Raw genomic sequence first — 19,003 nt, 5'->3', positions numbered from 1 at the left:
ATCCACCTATATCTTGGTCTTCCTCTGGGTCGCTTCGCTGCCAACCTGGCAGAGAACACTTGTTTTGCTAATCTTTCTTCGCCCATTCTGTTTAAGTGACCATACCACCTGAGATTAGCTCTGCTAATGCATTCCTGGATGCTGACAATGTCAAGTTCTTTCTTAATATCCTTTTTTAATATAATATTGCCATTGATGCCATCTGTTCATTCCCCTAATCTTTCTCAGGATTCTCATATCTTTCGTCAAGTATTTTATTTCTAATCTAGCTCTCAGTTCCACAAGTAAAAATTGGTTTGAACACTGTCTTGCATACAGTTAATTTAGTGTTGCGACTAATTTCTTTCTTATCACATATTAATTTATTCAAATGACTTCCCACGATACCAGCTTTGCTGATTCTGTTGTCTATTTCTATATTTAATTTACCATCTTTAGTAAAAATCGTGCCTAGGTAGCTGAAATGTTTTACTGGTTCCACAGGTTCTCCATTCAAAACACAGTTGACATTTTCAATGATTCTGCCTATTTTCATTGTCTTTGTCTTTTCATTGCTTACCTTCATACCATATCTATTACAACAGTTATTGAATTTAGTGAGTGAATCTTGCAGACTTATAGCAGATTTATTTAGAAGTATAACATCCGCATAAAGCAAAGAGCAGACATTAATATCTCCAATTTTGATATCATGTATAATACCACTTTCCTTCATAATGTGATCCATATAGATAATGAATAACAGAGGGGAAAATGTACATCCTTGTCTCACACCAGATTTAATATTAAACCATCTTCCTGTACTTCAATCATAACTGCTGATTTACAACTCAAATAATGCCCCATTGACACCATATAATTAGTGTATTGAATAGCTTCTTTCTTGGCACCTTGTCATATGCCTTTTCCAGATCGACAACTTAAATACAGATCTTTGTTATATTTCCACGATTTCTCCACTATTTGTCGCAAAGTGAAGATCTGATCCTGACAGCCTCTATTTGGCCTGAATCCAGCTTGTTCTTCACCCATCTTTTTTTCCACAATTCTTCTCAACCGTTTCTCAAGTATACTTGCATAGATCTTGCCAGGAACACTCAGTAGAGAAATACCTCTAATTCTCACATTCAGTTTTATTTCCCTTTTTATATATGGGTACTATGAGAGCTCTACTCCATTCATCAGGAATTCGTCCCTCTGTCCAGGCTTTCTGAACTATGCAGTGCAGCCACTGTAACTTTTATACCACCATACTTCAGCTGCCTTTCCACTAGCTTTGTCCACCTCCATCTGCTCTGATTTATGCAACAGTTTAATGTGTAATCCTATCTAATGCCCTTGAAAAGTATAGTATTATCATTCAGTAGCCATTTTCTTTATCTAATTTAGTTGCCACTTCATTATAAACAGTAAGCAAACTAAGTGTGGTCTTTGCAACCATTGTTTTCGCCAGGGAACCAGGGCGAACAGCAAAAAGTCAGCTACTGGAACAAACCCTAAAACATATCCCAACTCAATATCACCAGAGTTGAAGATTGGTACTATCAACATAAGAAGCCTCAATGGCAAAGAAATGGAGCTAGCTGAGGAATTAGATAAGTACCAGATCAACATAACAGAATTGACAAACAAAAGAGACAAAAACTGGTAAGATCTTTCTGAGCAATAAATACAAAATGTTATATTCAGGTAATGACAAGCAAGGAAAAGAAGGAGTAGCCATAGTATTCAACACAAAATACGAGGCTAATCTTCTTGAATGGCAAGCAGTCTCAAATAGAGTGATGTGGACAAATATCAGAATAGGGAATTAGACAATGAGACTTATTTGTGCCTATGGTCCCACAAAAGGTTCTACTAAGGTAGAGATGGAGGAATTTTTTGAGGCTTTAGAAAAAGCAACTGACACAATGAAAAAGGAAAAGTTGGTCCTTGTTGGGGATCTAAATAGCAGAGTAGGAAATGATTGTGAGACATACAAAAATATTCTGAGAAAATTTGGAGAAAAGAGCATAGCTAATAATAATGGCAAATATCTGTTGGATTTCTGCTCAGGACATGGACTGGTTATTACTAAAACTATGTTCCAACATAAAAATGTGCACAAATTCGCATGGAGAGAAGAGGCAGGGAATAAGAAGTCTCATTGACTATGTTATTGTCGATAACAATGTTTTCTCTCTGGTGCAGGACACCAGAGTGTACAGAGGATTTGAAATTGGAAGTGATCACTATTTAGTCTTGAGCAGGATAAAATTGAATTTCATATTGAAAAGAATAACATGTAAGAAAGTTTTAAAGCAAATAAAAGTTGAGCAGCTCTCAGATGTGAACTGTAGACTAAAATACACAAAGAGTATTGAAGAAAAATTAAAGAGTTTGAGAACAGGAACCAAACCTTGGAGATTCAGTGACAAACCTTGAAGAAAACCCTGAATGAGTCAGCCAGAGGCATGTGGTGAGGTTGTCTGCAAGGATTTAAAAAAAAAATCAGAACTCCATTGTGAACACAGGAAGTTAAAGAGGCAGTGAAGGAAAAGAAGAAAGCATATAAAAGTTCCTGGCAAATAAGTCAACTTGTGCTCTTAGAGAATACAGAGACAAATGCAAGAATGCTAAACACTGTGTAAAACTAGCTAAACAAGTCATGGGAGGACTTTGGCAAGAATATAGAAAATAATTATCAAGAAGGTGGCAAAATATTCTGGAGGTTGTTGAAGAAGCTCAGGAATGGAGGAAAGAGTGCTGTAAAAGGAGTTAAAGATGATAAAGGTGACATGAAAACGGGAGAAAAAGATATCCTTGAAGTATGGAATAATTATTTCGAAAAATTGCTACTTTCCACATTTCAAGCCTTTGATGGCTTTTTCTACTTCAAGTAGAAAAAGCCATCAAAGGCTTGAAATGTGGAAAGGCAGTAGGAGTAGATAATATTCGACCAGAAATGCTGAAGTATGGTGGTATAAAAGTCTTACAGTGGCTGCACTGCATAGTTCAGAAGGCATGGACAGAGGGATGAATTCCCCGATGATTGGAGTAGAGCTCTCATAGTACCCATATATAAAAAGGGAAATAAAACTAAATGTGAGAATTACAGAGGTAGTATTTCCCTACTGAGTGTTCGTGGTAAGATTAATGCTAGTATACTTAAGAAATGGTTGAGAAGAATTTTGGAAGAAAAGCTTGGTAAAGAACAAGCTGGATTCAGGCCAAATAGAGGCTGTCAGGATCAGATCTTCACTTCACGACAAATAGTGGATAAATCATGGAAATATAACAAAGATCTGTATTTAAGTTGTCGATCTGGAAAAGGCATATGACAAGGTGCCAAGAAAGAAGCTATTCGATACACTACAATTATATGGTGTCAATGGGGCATTATTTGAGTTGTAAATCAGCAGTTATGATTGAAGGAAGTACAGGAAGATGGTTTAATGTTAAATCTAATGTGAGACAAGGATTATCTCCTCTTTTATTCATTATCTATATGGATCATATTATGAAGGAAAGTGGTATTAAGCCTGATATCAAAATTGGAGATGTTAATGTCAGCTCTTTGCTTTATGCAGATGATGTTATACTTCTAAATAAATCTGCTATAAGTCTGCAAGATTCCCTGACTAAATTGAATAACTGTTGTAATAGATAAGGTATGAAGGTCAGCAATAAAATCACAAAGACAATGAAAATAGGCAGAATCAGTGAAAATGTCAACTGCGTTGTGAATGGAGAACCTGTGGAACAAGTAAAAAATTTCCGCTATTTAGGCATGATTTTTTAGTGAAGATGGTAAATTAAATATGGAAAAGAGACAACAGAATCAACAAAGCTGGTATTGTAAGAAGACAACTGAATAAATTCATATGGAATAAGAGAGAAATTAGTCAGAACATTAAATTAGCTGTATACAAGAGTGTTCAAACCAGTTTTAACATATGGAGCTGGGTCAGAAGTAAAACACTTGACCATAGACTATAGAAATATAAGATCTGATAATGTTGGAATCTTGCTAAGTAACAGACTGATTTGAAGGAAAATTGTAGATAGGAAGTTAGTGATGATGTAAATTTTTCATGTATTACTATAGGGGATACCTTGTGTATCCCCTTGAGGATACACAAGGCAGGAATTTGATGATGATGTATATGAAAGTGAACAATGGTTCACTGTCACATACATCAAAGGGAACAATGAAGGTCACGATGACGGCTGATGTCGGCGTGCATGGACATTCAGGGGTCTCCGACCCTAAAACACGGAACTAGAGAAAGGAGTATATAGGGGGCATTAGGAGCTCTCTCGGTTTTTGCATTCTTCTTGGGATGGTTTACAGAACCCGACTAGAGCTCATCTGAACGCACTTGTGACTACGGGGAGCGGAGTAATTCCTGCGATGAATTGCAGTTAGGAGTTCGCTCAGTGCATCGGACGTGGGGCGCCTTCGACTTGATCCAGTGCCGTCAAACAGGAATCACTCTTCCCGCAAGTGAATCCATGAAGAGACTACTATCAAGCAGCGTACAAAGAAGGCTTGCACAGAAGAACAAGTCAAACAGCCTGCAGAAACAGAGTAGGATTGCAAGGACTTGTTTTCCAGTATTATTAGTTAGGTGCATAAGGAGAATTGTGGTCTTCTGATTGTAACATTCCTAGAACTTTATTGTTGTATCGGATAGAAACAAATTAGGACTGAAGGGTAGATATGAGAGAACTTTTAGTGAGAGGATATAGCAAAACCAAGATATTGTAGGGCATGAAGTTTTTCTCTTTGTGTAAATGATTGATTCATTATTTGTTTAAGGAGACTGTATGAAGTGTATGGAATAGTGTAATATTTGTTTCAAGTTGCATGAAACATGTTGTTTGTTAAAAGGAGACAATGCACTGCCTTGAAAAAATATTTCAATTTGTGAATAAGGAAAAACTAAGAAATAGCCACGACTGTAAAATTAAGCCTTAGACCATTGATAGAAGTATCCTATTGGTGTTATAGCTCATCTCCGATGCTTATTAATTAAGAGCTTAAGTGGCACAGTCACAAATCAAATAAATTTTCCTAAGCTCCTTTTGGCTTAAGAGATTGCTATCTGTACCTGAGAATTGTCTAGTACTTAGGTCAATTCATTAACAGCATCACCTTATGTAGGAGCATTAGAGACTAATTGTTAGGAATAAGACAAGAGATATAAGGGATAGAATAATCTTATGAAAGCATTAGAGTACAATTAAGAGAAAATTAAATAACAAGTAAGAGTAGTACAAAAAAAAGAAGTAAAAGCAAAAATTATTACAATTACGCAAATGACCAAGCATTTACAACGGCGCAACAGACACACATTAACAGCTTCCCTGGGTGAATCAATGTTTTCTTCAGTCTGTTCCTAGTCTTCAAAATTTGATTGTCATGAATATTAATGTTCGAGTCTACTATTTACCTTGAAAGCAGCTTAACTGATAACTTTCTTCCACACTTTTCAGTATGATATTCAATTTTATTCTGCTCAGAACTAAATGGCACTATTTACTGTTTGAAATACCCTATATATTTGTGTCCTAAACCAGTGAACATATCACTGTCAACAATAACGACTTATTTCTTGCATCACCATATGAATTTGTGCACATCGTGTTGAAACAGTGCTAGTATTTAATAATTAGAACATAGCACTCAGCACGTCCATGGCCAATCACGCGATATCGCGTGTTCTCACCTGGTGGGGTCGCGCGTTATCGCTATCAAGTAAAAAAAAAAATTGCCCACCACACGAAATTCCAATTTTCAGCTTGGCAATGAACGTGTTAATGACCATGTTCATATCCTGCACAGAAATCCACCACGTGCGTGCTTAACATTTTTTAAACAGCTTTGCTCTAGTCTCCAAATTTGTCCAAAATCTCCAACCAAAATCAAGTTTTCCCTATTCTTTAAGATAGTGGTCCTCTGGTGACTCATATTCCTACATTTCTTCATTATCAGACCGGTAACACAAATCTCATTATCCAATTCCTCATTTTGTTATTTATCCACATCACTCAACACTGCCTGTCATTCAAGATGCTTATCTTTGTTAGTGTTGATACAAAATGTAGTAACACAACATTTTGTAATACTTATTTGGAAGAATGTTAACCTTTTTTGTTTTCTTCATTTCATTAAAACCAATTTTGTCCACCTTTCAAATTTCCAAACTCTTCTGCCAGTTCTTTTCCGTTGATCCATCTTATGTTAATGTGCTAATCTTGAATTCTGCTTAAGGATTGGGGTCACTGTTTCAATAGTCGACTCTTCACTGTTTGCTCATTCCTGATAAAAACAGTGTGGTCACTGGCCTGACTCAAATGGACTTCTGCACATCTCCTAGGTTAACTATTACGGTACCTATGTTCACATCATGAGCAAAACAAAATTTCTTTTCAGAATATCATTTATGTACAAATTAAACACTAGTGGTCCCAGCACTGAACCTTCACTAACAAGGATAAGCATCTTGAATGACAGGCAGTTGAGTGATGTGGATAAACAACAAAATGAGGAATTGGATAGTCACCTGTTTTCGTCCTGATTCTATTACTTCACATACCCCCTTTTGATATTTGTCCAGCAGTCACTCTCTTATCCACATGACCTGTGTCTTATCCAGTCCTTAATTTTCATTTATTTACATAAGAGTTCCATGTGGTATTTGACAAATGTCTTTGCAAACTCCAGCAGAATCATTTTGTAGCCATTTCTTTTATCCACCTCAGCTGACACTATTATAAAATAGTAATAAACTACTACTATCATTAATAAAAGCAATGTTGTCCCTCATGCAGTATCATTCCTATCCACCCATACTTGAATTTTCTTTTTGACCAATTTTTCCAGTACTTTTACCATTATGCATGAGATACTGATTGGTCTATAATTTGCTACCGCAGTTTAGAATCCCCTTCATGCAGGGGGATTATTTTGTCCTCTTTCCACTCCCTCTATCAGAGCTGAGATTTAAAACATACTAGTCAGAAGCACTGCCAGAACCTGAGCTGATACCCCATCTAATCCCACAGCTGGATTAAATGGGATAGCAGCTCATGTTTAATGATATTACTCATCTAAATAGACTGAAATAAATCAGGGTATCAGTCAGGGATGTAGCTTATCACTAACTGTATTCAATACATATATTGATCAGATTCTTAAAAGATGATACCCAGTTAACCAGAAGTACTGTTATCAATAGAATGGAAGGCATTTGTCAAATACACATGTATGCAGATGATCAAGTTTATATTACAAAACAATGAGATGACCTTCAAAAATCAGTTGATGAATTAAACATAATAAGCTAACGATACAATTTAAAAATTTCACAAAAGAAATGAAAAATCGTGGCATTTAAAAGGTAAAGATCGTGTCAGATCAAAAATAGTTATTTAGTCTGCATAATAGCATATCTAAAAGATATACACGAAAAAATACAGAAATTTCAGAAAATCTGCGAAACAATTAAAGGATGCTGAATAAAAAAAACAAGATGAGAAATCAATTTTAGAAAGTAATGGCCACTCCCATTCTGTTATATGGTTCAGAAACGTGGACAGTTAAAAAGAAAGATGAAAGTAAAATACAAGCTACACAGATGAGAATTGGATCATGTAAGAAATGAAGACCTAGAAGATCAAAAAAGAACTAGATATTTATAACATAAATGAAAAGATCAAGGAATATAGAGAGAAATTGAAAGATATCAGCTACCAAAAGAGGTGGTTAGATATAGACCAAAGAGAAGGATTGGGGTTGGAGAGCCCAACAGCAAGATGGAAAACCAAAACCAGTAGACAAAACAGGCAAATATCTAATCCTTTAAGGGAAGATTCATGTTCAATGGGAACATATAACTATGATACGTACACGCAGGCACTACAAAAAGTTAAATGAGGCAGAAGAGAGAAACTACTGCTGTTCCTAGGGTACTAATGGTGCCTCTAGTGGGCTATATTGGGCGGTCTTGGTTGTTGGGCTGATGTTCTAGTGATGCAAGATTCCCAAATTCCCTCTCTCTACACACACCTACCCTCAAATCTATTTAGATGCAGTTCATAAGCGTTATTAAAATAATTTCCAAACACAGACAACAGATACACAAATTCTACATCATTTCTTCTGCACAACCTACGTATTGATTCATTTGCTATGAACACCCCCACCTCAGTTTGTTCTTTATCACAGCATGGTAGGAGACTTACAATCTTCACCTTCTCGCTCTTCAGTTTTGCTTTGCTCATTCAACCTGCTATTTCCCATTCACCCTTCATTCCAAACTTATTTCTATGGAACAGCAATGCCCCCCTCCCATTAATTTCTCAAAGACCAGCACTTCCAAGAAAAATATCAAGATTACCTACTCTTAAACACTGCCAACAAACATGCAACACTGATTTTCTATAGTTTCTTCTCAACAGTAGAAGCAACGTGTGTGATTTGTTGGAACAAGGACAGCATGGTGTCATACTGTGTCAAACCAAGATTTACAACAATAGTTAATAAAAATAAATTAGTAAATAACATAGTATGTAAATTTTTTTAAAGCAAATTTAAAAAATTAACATCAGTACAAACCAAGTTAAACAAAGCAAGTATCAAAAGATAAAATTTATAATCAAATGTATTTGTATAAATTAATTCTTCGTAAAAAAATTAAACTTCATGCAATTTGTCAAGTCTGATAAAATATGCCTCAGTGTATATAGCTCTGCCAGTTGGCAAAAAATTTCCTTTAAGAGAAGTGGCAAACATGGCAAATAGTAACATGCATATTAAACTATTTACAAATAAGTGGGACATCAGCTCTCACTAAGAATGTGTAACATGGCTGAACTAAGCACAGCCTAACATGAAAACCACTTGTTTCTATATTGACTAGACTGCCAATGCCTAAGCATGTGCAATTTGTGCTTTGTGCCACTGATTAATCAGCCACTCTTATAATCTGACTGTGGTATATATATGGTACTGATATAGTACCACATATATACCATGGAAAAACTATGAGCAGACCAAGCAGATACATCTGCAGTCCTATTACCTCAATTCCAATATAGCAGAATACAGCATGTGTACAATCCACATCTGGTGTATTGTACATATGAGAGATGGCCTGTGAGGAACAATGAGTCTGTAAAAATCATTTTTGAAAAATGGTTTTACTTGTACAAACAGAAGCTGAATCGTATACAGTTCAGCTATAAAATTACTGCATTTAAGCAGGATCTGACTGGATATAATAAAGTCAGGAAATAACAGCACCAGTCAACAGAGGTCTCAGAGGACCATCAGTACAGATGGTAAAAAATCAAATCAAAATGCTTTGATCTAGGTATATCAGGATTGAGCATGATGACTTCCTTAATGTCAGTGAGGTTGCACGATGGTGCAGACTTGCCACAAAAGAACATTATGTCAACATTTACGTCACAAGCTTGCATAAGCTTCTTCACTTTAATACCATTTTGGAAGAGACTATTTTTCAGTCTGTTAAAAGGGCAGTGTAAAAGCAGGTTCATCTGACAAAGACTTTGTATACCATAATGATGGATCCAATCAGAAGAATGTGTTCTCTTGCAGAACTAAATACTTGGAACCTATAATCTTGCTTTGATAGAACAAGTGTATGATAAAGAGAAAAAACTGATCTGTACCCTATTTCTATAGAGAATAGATTGCAAAGGATATTCATTGGTCTTTTGCACTTTTCTCTAAGTAAAAGAATGTGGGCAAGGAATATAAGCTTTCTGAAAGAAAAAATATCCTGAAGTTTTTTTTTTTGTTTCTGTAGTATTAGTTTTTTTGCTATTGGCAGCAGCATACACAGACATCAAGTTTTCTGCAGAAAAATTAAACCCAGCCAAGAGCCCATGAAGAGACATCAATTACTTATTCAAGTTGCTTTTCAATAACTCATGTTACAAGAAAGATAATATCAAAAATAATAATTTTTGATATTTGCTAAGGATGAAAATCTTCCAATCTTTCAGGAATGAGGCAGTCGTTACAATTTAAATCTAGATAGTGTAGAACATCTCTTTAAAAGATATTCATAATTATCAGTGATTCTACGAATTAGGCACCTTTAACACCAATCCAATTTGATGGATGTTAGAACTTACAGAGCAGCAAATATTGATTCTGGCCACTATTTGATTATATCAAAGATTAAAATCAAAATCTAATGCAAGATATATGGGTCACAAGCTAAAAAGTTTAATAAGGAAAGATTAAAGGAATCAGAAATTAAAGCCAAATATGGTGAGTGTTAATGAAGCTTGGATGTTCTTAGGGATGTCAGTGACAACAGCAGACATGGTATTAGGAAAAGTCAGTAGAGTCAAGTATAACCATTGGTTTGATGCAGAATGTGAGCATGTGACTGTATTAAAAAATGAGGCATATAAACAAATGCAGCAAAGGAACCACACTAGTGATGAAGATATGAGATAAGAGCCATGAAGATAAAACCATGAACTATATAGATGAATATATATTTAATGAGCCAGACATTAAGTACATAAAAATAAATAGATTAAGTTGGGTTGGACACATTACTCATGGATAGTAATAGAATAGTTAAGATTAATGCTAAGCCAGAAGGAAAAAGAAAAATTAGAAGACCTTAATTAAGATGGAGTGATGTAAGATATTAAGGTTTTAGGAGTCAAAAATTGAAGTTTGGCATTGAATAAAGAAGGCTGGAAGAAATTTCTGAAGGGCAGGGCCCACGTAGGGCTGTCGAGTCAATGTCGATCCAAAATTGCATGTATGCAGAATGAAAATTTTCCCTAACTCATTCTTTAATAAGGATTAATTAACTTAGAAAATCGCATGTAACACTTTGTCTTACAATAATGCACATCAAACCTGGCTCAGAATCTAATTCAGCTTTATCAGCTAAGTAATTTGATTCAATAACTAATGCAGACATCTTCACATAAAGAGGAATGCCATCAGACCTTGTCCTTTATTGAGAAACAGTCTGCATCACCTGTCAATAGGCATTCAACAGACTGATGCAGTAAATCACTTTTGGCTATGTATCCAAAGAACAAGCACACACACACAGTAGTCAACTATTTTGAGATCTGTAAAATGATAGTGTATACCAGCTATTCAGAGTAGAAATTATTTATTCTAGATCAGAAATAACGTACACATTACCTAAATTTTTGCAGCCCAAAGTCGGAAAGAATGACCATTCAGTAACCTTGTTTTAGTGATGACTAATTTTTATTTAAAAAAACAATAGATAGAAGTATTTTAGTGCTATATGTAAATATTAACTAAAAATATAATCATTTATTAGTATTAAATTAGATTTGTATAAAAAATACATAACTATTGCCTGTCACAATCAAATTGTTTAGTGGAATTGAAACGTTATGACAGGAAAGTTCAATATTTTCTCGTAATATTTTATGCAATTGAACAATAGAACAATTTATACAATAGCTTTGGTTACAACAAGCAATTTACTTTTATATTCATCGTGTTTCTCTACAGAAGTCAGTAATGTGCTAGCACAAAGATTTCAGAATAGTAAGCTTCACACAAGTACTATAGATCAGAATAGAATACTTTCTAAAAGATAAGTTGTGGGGAGAGATTAAGGAAAATAAGATATATAGTTTTCTCCTAAAGTAATGAACAGTCCTAAATATGGTAAACAGTAATCTTGCTCTAGTTAAATTTTCTTGATCTTTTTTCAAGGGTAACAGAATAGTCCCAACAAAAATGAAGAATGCCTAACTTCAGTCACCAAGGAAACAAAAGATGTAGGAGAAAGTCACGTTCAAGATATGCAGGAACCAAAGACGATTTAATACATTTTTTTCTACTTGCAAGAAAAAGCAGATATTTATGTGATTTCATTTCAATGACGCGAACTAAGCAATGAATAAACAGCACTTAACATTCAAAGCAATTAACTGAAATTTTGTAATATGTAACGTTTTATACTATGATCTGTGTAGGCCCATTTTATCTTTATTTATAAAAGTGAAACATATATAGCACTTACATTTTACATGCTTCTATATCCATATAATTCTAAATATTAATTGAAATAATATATCTCAATCTTTTTTGATTTATAAATAAAATAACTTTGGGTATAACAAGAACCAGGGGAACAACGAATCAAAATTTCATCATTGAAATTTTGATTCGTATATCAGTGATGAGTTAAATCGCTTTTTATTCAGTTAAATCTTTTGTATTCTCAATAACTTGATAAAAAATATTCAAAAAAAATATATATTAGAGAAAAAATAATTATATATCTAGATATTATCTGTATGAATAGGCTTCAGTGAACTACAACACACAATCTGTCCATAATTACACTTAACCCATACTCTTAATTTTTCTGTAATTAAAAATACTAATTAATAATAAACAAGATTCCACTTAATCTGTTTATTTATGGTTCAACAGTGAACATGCAACTACACACACACGCCCTGAATATTTGCACGTGGTATGATCCAAAATTCACACAGCAAGTAAGGTGTCCAAATACTTTTGTCAACATAGTATATGTATATATAGGGTAATCATAATTAAAGTATCCCTGTTTAAGACATGAAGCACTATCCAGTGATCCAGATGCTTGAAAACTTTGCAAGAATACACTGTCATGCAGAGGCAATATCTGAGAGGGGGGGGAATCCAAAATTCAACACCAGGGAGTTGTAAACACCAAATGCATGGAATTTGCATTGACAAGTGAATGAAGTTGCTACTACCATTGTGGAGTGGGATATGAACAGCGTTGGTTACCGTAGTGCATGTGCTCTATCAAGGCACATGTATGCACCTTACACAACTGTGGAAAATTCTCTGAAAGATTCTGCATCTCTACCCATTCAAGATTGCCCCTGACATAGGAGTTGTGCCTGCAGGACTGAGTTGAGTGACATTTGCTTTAACATTCCTTGCATCAGTGGAGTTGGACGCTGTGTGGTTGTGGATGATTTTGTGGGGAAATTTGACCCACTTTCACTTAAATGGAGCTGTGAATACCCACAATTACAGTATGGGCTATGAAAAACCCACATGCAATCAAACATATTCCTTTGTATTCACCTAAAGTTATTGTCTGGTGCAGGTTGACAGATGATTTGAATCACTGGACCATTCTTTTTTTAGGGACATTTGCCAGTTGGGTCCTATGATCTGCTCAGTTACTGTCAAGAGGTATTGCAATAAGATAAACAATTTTCTTGACACTGCTACACCAGTTCTTGTGCATGGATTCAGTCATTTTCATGCAAGATGGGGTTCCTCAACACATCGGTAAATCCTCACAGGAGGGTCTTCGAGAACAATTCACAGAAACCCGATCAGCCATGCATTTCCCACTGCATGGCTGCCTCATTCACCTAATCTGACCCCCTGTGACTTCTGGCTCTGGGGATTTCTCAAAGACGGGGATTACCATGATCATCCTCATAACTTGCCAGCATTGAACAACGGCATAACACAGCATGTGCACAACAACAACAGCTCTGACCAGCTCGTTCTGCTCTCAAACACACTGCAAAGGGTGCAGTTTGTGGTATAATGGGAAGACAGGGTTTACCAAGATCATCCTCATACCTTGCCAGCACTGAAAAACAGCATAACACAGCATGTGCACAAAAACAGTCCTGACAAACTGCATTCTGCTGTCAAACACATTGTGCAAAGGGTGCAGTTTGTGGCATAATGGATGGCACACTGAATAAGTACAGCCCATGGATGTATAATGGAAGTGAATAAAAATGTGTTTGTAATTTATGCTTATGTCGTTTTCTCCTTACACAGAAAAATCACTACCTACATTCAGCACATCAGAGTGTCCATGGTGGTGAATTTTGGAACTTTTCACAGATCCATCACAACACAATGTATTCATACAAAGTTTTGCAGCATCTGGATCATTGGTTACACTGCACAAGGTCTACTTTAATTTTGATCACCCTGTGCATGCACACACACAACAGCCAATTGATCAGCAATCAAGTAGTATATTTTCAAACATTAATTTTTAATTAGTAATTTCTTTAGTAATGTTTCTATAAAAGAAATTTCTATGCCCTCAAAGCATGTTCCAAACTGTTTGATGATATTTATCAATATTAAACTTCTAAAAAGGACTCACCTTGTGTTTAGTTTTATTTCTCTAAACTGGAGAGGACAGGAAAATACTGAAGTTGCCAAATAAGTTTCCACTATATTAAAAGAACTGTAGCTACACTCAACACAAAACGTGATGATTTTACTTTTGTTTCACTGCCATGTTATTTGCAGTGTGCTAGACAGTAGTGCACTTACGGCAAATTTGCATTTCTGTACAGGATTTACTGTGTGTGTTGGGGGAAGGGATTAGAATAGGTTCTAAAAGTTTAGCAGAAAAAGACAGCATAAATTTCATTCAAAGGAAGCCAAGTTAAAGTGCAGATCAAATGGCAAAGAAGAATTATATAGGTGACAAGCAGTTCTTTTAAATATATTGACCAGAAACCTTGTTCTAGTTAAATCTTTTAAACACAAAGAGATGAGTTTTTGTGTTCAGTTTAAGGAAAAAATTTCCACAACTTTTTATTAATATTATCTATGCTCCAAAAAAACAGAGAGGAAAACATGTTAGAAAAGATATCAAAGAAATAAAGGTCATGCACAATTTTTATTTTCAAAGAAAATAAAAAAAAAAGAGTTAATAGGATTCCAATGGCCACTTTTGAAAAGAAAAAAACTTAAATTTAGAGCGATCTTATCAAACCTGTGATTTTGATTGGGGTGGTGGGGGAATTGTGTGTTGTTTGCATTCTTTGTCTTATGTATATCTAAAGAGAAAAGTGTCCACAATCCTAACTTTTTTTTTTGCAAATAGTGCTTGCAAAACAGACATTGTATATATGCGAACACACCCTGTTCTGACCATGCAATACAAAAATTGACACTAATATTTGTTTGTAAATAAAGATATGATATTTTGTCTCTCACTCAATCTCTTCCATTCTTAATTTATAGCAACATCCTGGATATCAATTTGCTATTAACTGAAAAAGAAAAGTTAATAAACCACTTAGCATAACACCAGCATGCAATTTACTTATTAACCTATCTTCAAAATTAAAATTCTCTAAACAAATTCCATTTTACAAGATGTACTATTCCATATATTTCATGTCATATGGTATTTAACTGCTCATTTTACAACCTATATTTCCCATTTTGGATAACTGTTCAGGGAGAAAAAAAAAGGTATATCATTGACTAGTGGAAGTACGTAGAGAAAGTGCAAATCAAGCCCTGTCATTTTTGTATCTCAAAAGATATAAATAGTTGATAAATGGTAAGTATATGTTAAATATATCAGCAAAGTAGCCATTATATATTACTTAAAGCTAATTTCAACATCATTATGTAAATATAACTGAAAAGAATCACCCACTGAAAATATTTAAATTATGTAAGCTGTGCAAAGAGGTGTACACATTTTTTATTTCATATCCAATCAAAACAGTCTAAAATTAACTGCTGGCAACGTCTTGTAAACGGATTTGCTGATTTTCTTCACCTGACAATGCAGGAGGCTTCATTGTATTTTATAGTATGTCCTGTTGTTCCTTCTCTACTCCAAGATTTACCGAATCAAATATTATGTGCAACAATCCAAAACATATAAGTTGGTAGGTGTAGCAAATCAAGTAATAGTTCCTTCTTTGGTACAATAAGATATTTCTGCTAATGAACATTGCCTCAAGTGAAAACCAGCAGGAACAACTGTTTCCAATTACATTATATATATCAAATGTCCTTAAAAGTGAAATCAGACACTATTTTTGAACAGGATATTAAATGGAAGATTTTTTTTTATTCATTGACAGATCTCAAGCTGCACAGTAGGTACAGGAAGGGAGCCAATATTTTCATACGTAAAAAAGTTGGAAATTAATGAAGAATGCCATGGTATATAATACATAAAACATTTTCAAACTTTTGAATAAGTACATATTTTAGTATCCCTTAAAGGTGACAAATTTCACTTTAGACATTTTACTAAAGTATTAAATTTATACTTTTTCCAAATATGCAACTTTGACTACATTCTGCTTATTTTAAAGTCTAAAGAGAAAAACTGACTACTGATTAGCCAGTCAACTCAGGGCAAAAGCTGTGAATGGCTATTTCTCTTCAACAGTCTTCAAACTCTCTGAACTTTAGAATTATTTGTCTAAATGCTTCACCATCAAATTATGATTTCAAATATAAATGCAATATCCAAACATAAGCATTATCCATATATAACAAAATCTCATTTTACTAAGAAAAAAATATATAGAGGTATTCAATGGCTGATGTATATTACTCAAAAGCATAAGTTGAGAATTCTAAATTTTCCCCAAAAGGTGGTAGTACATACATACATACATACTTGGGTACCACAGAATATCAACCGATGAAAGATTTTTATATTCATGAATGACATTAGCTGTATTCTTTCTTTTAGCTCTAATTTCACATAGTTGAGAAAAATGCTATTCTTCAAAACCATAACATGAGAAATAAAGACACCACAAACATGCACACATATGTATCTTCTTTGAGAAGAATGGGAGAACTGTTTAGAAGGTACACATCACTGGGAAGATTAAAGTTGAATTCTGTAACTTTCCTAATTTTTTTTTGGTATCTTCATATTAAATGTGAAATTCTGTTAACAGATAGCTGTCTTTCTCATGTCCATGTCTGATAATACATTTCCATTCTGTATTCATTTTTGCACTTAAAGTACAGTTTATAGAGCAGACCTTGAATTCACAAATTTTCTAGATTTTAGTACTCATTTCCCCAGGAAACAACTTTAGTTTCAACATCACTACAAAATTGTGTATCTCTACATATATATAGTATATACGCACACACAAACATATAACTATATATGTAAAGATAATATACACATATCCTATAGGAATAGGGCTCACTTTTTTTTTTTTTTCATCACTTGTAGAGTAAAAGAGCTACATGTATATACATATATATGATTAAAAGTAAGTGAAAACTCCAACAGACTTTGCTCCACAACATTCCACTTCATGAGTTTAGGCTTTTGTTTCCTGCCACTGCTACTTACGGATTATTAATATTCTTAGATATTGCCACAACATAATCGTGCCATTCAGTTCTCACTTATCTTTAAAGCCAAACCAATGAACCTTATTCTAAAACTGTATTTCATCTTTTTTTTTTGTATTTTTTTTTTTTTTTTTATTAATAGCAAACCATCCACATCAAGAGTGCTAGATTAAATCTCGGTTCCTATGCTTAATACAGACAGGCTATCAAAAGGAACAGTAATATGATAACAATTTGGTTTAAATCAAAGTTAAATGGTGTAGTAAAGAAAACAAACCTCTTGGCCTTTGGTGTATCCGCTTCTGTGAGTTCTGTGTTTTCCTTTCCTGCTTCCTTTGGCTCTCCTTCCTGTTCTTCTTCTCCACTAGCTGTTTTCTCTTCAGTCACGTTGGTTGATTCGGCCTGTTCTTTCTCAGCATTGGCAGAAGTCTCGCTCAGTTCCTCATCTTCTGCAACGACAGTAACTAATTCAGGAGCTTCACCCTCAATTTCATCTTGGTTTTCAGTATTAACATTTTTCATATTGTAAAGGAATATCCACTACATGCTGATCAGATCCATTTCTGAGATGCCAGATCACACTTTGTATGGCAACAATATTAAAATTAATTAAATACCATTAGTTTTAAATATCATTAATTGAATTTGTATTAATATCCTCATCAGTATAAGGAGCAACAACAGCCAAAGTGTTGTTTCTTATGTAAAATGAATATAAAATTTTTCAGCTATAATCATCTTCAACATATTCTACTCAATTATATTTCTCCAATACTACTTTCTCATAAACGATCTGTCAGAGAATTCATTACCAACTTAATCATACTGTTGCAAGCTGATATTGGCAATACTTGTCACAAAAATAAGTGAAAGGTCCAAATTCAGTTGCATATTTCCTAAGCAGCATCTTGCAAATCATTTTTTTTTTCAAAGATATTACTGCTGATAGAAATAATTTTAATAGTAAAAAAATAAACTTTTAGCTGAAAAGTTTATAACTGCTATAATAGAAATTTAAAAAAAAAAAAAGTCCTATAGGTCTGTATGCAGACCACCAACACTGGCTAAAAAAGATAAGATCCCTGCAATGGTAATCTATTTTTCTAATTTCTCTTTTTTTAACAAAAAAATTCAGTAGGTTATTTATGGGTAATGAAGCTCATAAATCCTGTTCTTCAAAAATGAAAGATTCCATTTTCAATTAATGACAAAATATTTCTAGTACTACTTCACGTAGGATATATTCAAATTCTGATCCTCATTTATTTTATGAATTCTACATATTTCCATTTTCTTGCTATCATATTTTGTTAACTTCATTGCTCTAAGACTTGTTCAATACGGAAAAAAGTCTTCATTCACCTTTCTCTTCTAAATTTAAAACATTCAGAATGAAAATGATAATCTTCATTTTCTTACATTTCCATGAAAATGCTTTAATAAACTCATTAATTTCTGCATATTTACACTTCTTTTATAAGTTCTTTTCAAGTCATGTATTAATCTACTAGAAATATTACTCAGATTATTGATCCTCAATCATTTTCTTACATTTCCATGAAAATGCTTTAATAAACCCATTAATTCCTTCATTATTTACACTTCTTTTAGAAATTCTTTTCAAATCACATATTAATCTATTAGCATTATTATTCAGATTACTGATCTTCATTCAAGCTTTCTTCTTTTCTTCTTATTGTGCTATCTTCTATCGAAGGTCAGCGACCATCTTGGCGAACAAACTGCGCTCTTGTGCTAATCAATTCAAGCTTTAAGTTTTCTAATAATGAAAATTCCTTGCAGTAAATCATTAATTTCTTCACATTACTTCTTTTATTTATCACT

At 34.0% G+C, this 19,003-nt stretch overlaps 1 protein-coding gene across 1 annotated transcript in view; it reads right to left on the bottom strand.

The window, feature by feature from the left end:
- Positions 1-19,003, bottom strand: part of LOC150094175 (uncharacterized) — a 108,898-nt gene that overhangs the window by 49,108 nt on the left and 40,787 nt on the right. The window contains exon 6 of the mRNA XM_090412415.1: positions 17,436-17,607. Coding sequence (XP_090268541.1) covers positions 17,436-17,607 — 172 coding nt within the window. The remainder of the gene's footprint in view (positions 1-17,435; positions 17,608-19,003) is intronic.

Source organism: Typopeltis vanoorti, chromosome 22 (genome assembly GCF_054136105.1).
Source record: "Typopeltis vanoorti isolate ZY-2024b chromosome 22, IOZ_Tvanoo_1.0, whole genome shotgun sequence".
Classification (NCBI taxonomy): domain Eukaryota; kingdom Metazoa; phylum Arthropoda; class Arachnida; order Uropygi; family Thelyphonidae; genus Typopeltis; species Typopeltis vanoorti.
This window is presented reverse-complemented; position numbering and strand designations above follow the sequence as displayed.